The sequence below is a fragment of the Canariomyces notabilis genome (genome assembly GCF_033297395.1).
Source record: "Canariomyces notabilis strain CBS 508.74 unplaced genomic scaffold N656scaffold_1, whole genome shotgun sequence".
Lineage (NCBI taxonomy): Eukaryota > Fungi > Ascomycota > Sordariomycetes > Sordariales > Chaetomiaceae > Canariomyces > Canariomyces notabilis.
The window spans coordinates 319,714-322,646 of record NW_027041823.1 but is presented as its reverse complement, the minus strand read 5'-3'; the positions used below and the strand labels follow the sequence as shown (position 1 = coordinate 322,646).

Genomic DNA, 2,933 nt, shown 5'->3' with positions numbered 1-2,933 from the left:
AGTGCTGATAACACTACCGGGGAGGCGGATGGAACGACTATGTGATTGCTTGCTGATGGCACTGGTGTTAACATCAAATGATGAAGATCTGACTGTTCTTCGAGTTCAGGAGTCTAGTGTTCACCTCACTGTCTAGATTCAGTCTCATGCCACCTTCCGTTAGGCCAGGTAAGTCAAGACTGTCAAATTTACGAGAGGGCTGACCCTCGAAAGCAAGCATCACAGCTGCTTTGAAGGCAGCACTGCCAAGCGATATGTCTTTGACACGGCATCGTGCATCAAGTGGCTCAGATCAGCTCATGGACGCAACAGCATTGGTCAACAAGATTCTCAGAAGGAAGGAGGCGGTGGGGGAAGGGATGCGGGGACGCGGGGGTGTACATACTTCGTAGGCCTCCTCCCAGTTGAGCTTCCTGCCAACATAGCAGCAGCGTTCTATTGGATGTGCAAAGAGAAGGCGCAGGGATGTTGTGCATCCAAGGCGACTTAGTCATGTACAATACATCAGGCAGTAATGTTCCCTGTAGGTGGCCTCCGATCCAAGTGATTCTTCAGCCTGCACAGCCTGATGCTGCCTAGAGCCTAGACTCCGCACTTCCAGCTGTTGGCAACATCCTCAATTGAGGCTTGAGTTATAATGTTCCTATCATCCCATATAGCTCAGCATAAGCTAGAGAATGTGAGATTCAAAACTCACACATCTTACCATCTTAGACGCCCATTTCAGTCTTTGATTTGCTTTCATTGAATTCATTCCCCAATCCTCTTCTGAGTCCTGTCGACCGACGCGTTTGATTTCTCTGCTTTCCTCATTCACGTTTCATTGCAGTCATGGCAACAGGACTGGAAGAAGATAAATACGACTCCCCTGAATTCGAAGTTGATGGTGTTGAGACGGTTGAAAACAGCGACGCAGAATCTCCCATCACCACACCGCCAGAAAGTGAAGTGCTTGAGGTGGCAGTCGTCACTGAGGAAAATGGCTGCACCATTCCCATGGCCGATGAGGCCATCGAAAAGAAAATAGCAGCAAAAATATCGGCGGTGTTGGAAGTCACGCCGTCACCGGACAGCGCAACCCCCATCATTCCTGCCAACCTTCCCGCGGAAGGAACATTGGACACTCAGTCCCCGGCAACAGAGTCTGGAGTCCCCGTTCCCAAACCATCGGGTCATGGCGTTACAACCGGCAACCAAACAAAAGCTGAAGGCTCAGCCATGTCGAAATCGACAGCTGCGTCTGTTGACCCTGCCGATAACGCTTCTCATTCGCTCTCGCCACCGGCTACTGTTGAGTCTCTGAAATCGGATGCTCACTTACAGTCAACCTCGGCGCCCGTCGAAACTGTCAAGACAGATGGTGAATCTGCCTTCGAGTCCAAAATGTCGCTTGAGAATGGTGACACGGCGGCCCAGCCTGAGGCGACTTCAACTACCGATCCTGGGAGTCCAGACGAGCAGGCTGTCTCTGAACCTGGAGCGGCATCCCGTGGAGATTCAAAGGCTGAATCCGGCTCGGCACCTGTTAAAAGTGCTGATACAGATGCCGATAATGACTCCATATACTACGGGTTAGCCGCACTCTTTAGGGAAAGGAGTCAACCTGATATCCTGGACGACGATACCAAGTACGACGGGTTAGCCGCACTCTTCGGTGATGAGCATCAGCTTGATGACTCTGACGCTTCCAGGTCTACACCTGAAGGGCGAGATTCAAAGCCCGAAGCGCAATCGACAGAGGAAGATTCTAAGAAGGACAAAGACGAGGAACCCAAGATCAACAAGAGGCCTGAAGAGGAGACCGACAAAAAAGCGGAGCAAGTCAAGGAAGAGAAGAAGTACAGCCCCTTTGACGCTGAAGATTCAGACTCGGGGAACAGCGATGCGGAGGATACGGGTGCTAAGAAACCCAACAATCCAAAACCCCTTCCAAGTCGGCCAAAGATGCCTCTTCTTCCCGCTTTAGGCCACAGATTCCCCCTTGACTCCGCTAGCTCCGCCAACCTTTTGCCGGTCGAATGCGAGTGGGAGAGGCGTAAGAAAGAATATGGCGAGAAGAGCAGGGCGCTTGATCAGCTGATGACCATGATTGGGCTTGAGGAAATCAAAAAGGAATTTCTGGCTATCAAGGCAACCATCGACGCAGCCCATCGGAGGATGGGTAGACTGAGAAGGCAAGACTTCAACCTGGTCTTGACAGGCAACGTGGGCACTGGCAAACGGACGCTGGCCGGTATCTACAGAACTCTGCTCGTTGAATGCGGGCTATGGAAACGAGCGCCGTATAAAGAAAAACGGTCGGGATTTGACTTTCAAGGCGATAGAGATGTTGACAACCTGGACTCGTACCTGACAAATAGTATTGCCGGGGGAGCAGGGGTGGTAAGTCTTCCCAAACCCTTCACGACTCCTCTTATTTCAGTATGATTAACCATGATATGCAGTTCCTCTTCGTTGACGAGATTGAAGCAGCCTCCTCGTATTGCTTGGGCCAGCTTCTGTACTGCCTTGAGCATCACGCCAACCGCCTCAACCTGGTTGTTGTCTTTGCGGGGAGTGCTAAGGGTATGAACAAAGTCCTAGGGAGCCGGCCGAACGGCAGATGGGACTTTCCACGCAGACTCGAGCTTAAGGACTATGACGATGAGCAGCTGTGCCTCATCCTCCTCCAGCTCGTTCGCCACAACTCGTTCACGCTTGAAGGTGGCGAGGACGGGCCCTTGCCTCGCATTGTCGCGAAGCGCGTAGGCAGGGGCAGAGGGTCGACCGGGTTTGCAAATGTCTACGACTTGATTTCCGCATTCGAGAGAATGCTCGATCGGCAGGCTGTCAGGCTTGACAAAGAAGGCGTCAGGCTGTCGTTGGATAAGCGGAAAGCCAAACAGAAGGACGCCAAAGACCAAGACAAGGCTGCTCCTGAGCAGAACGAAAAG

At 52.1% G+C, this 2,933-nt stretch overlaps 1 protein-coding gene across 1 annotated transcript in view; it reads left to right on the top strand.

Annotated features, from left to right (window-relative positions):
* Window positions 1-2,567: 2,567 nt before the first annotated feature.
* N656DRAFT_700108 (P-loop containing nucleoside triphosphate hydrolase protein) overlaps window positions 2,568-2,933 on the top strand; it is a gene marked incomplete at both ends in the record, with an annotated part of 3,314 nt that continues 2,948 nt past the window's right edge. Inside the window, one exon of the mRNA XM_064810842.1 lies at window positions 2,568-2,849. Coding sequence (XP_064674591.1) covers window positions 2,568-2,849 — 282 coding nt within the window. The remainder of the gene's footprint in view (window positions 2,850-2,933) is intronic.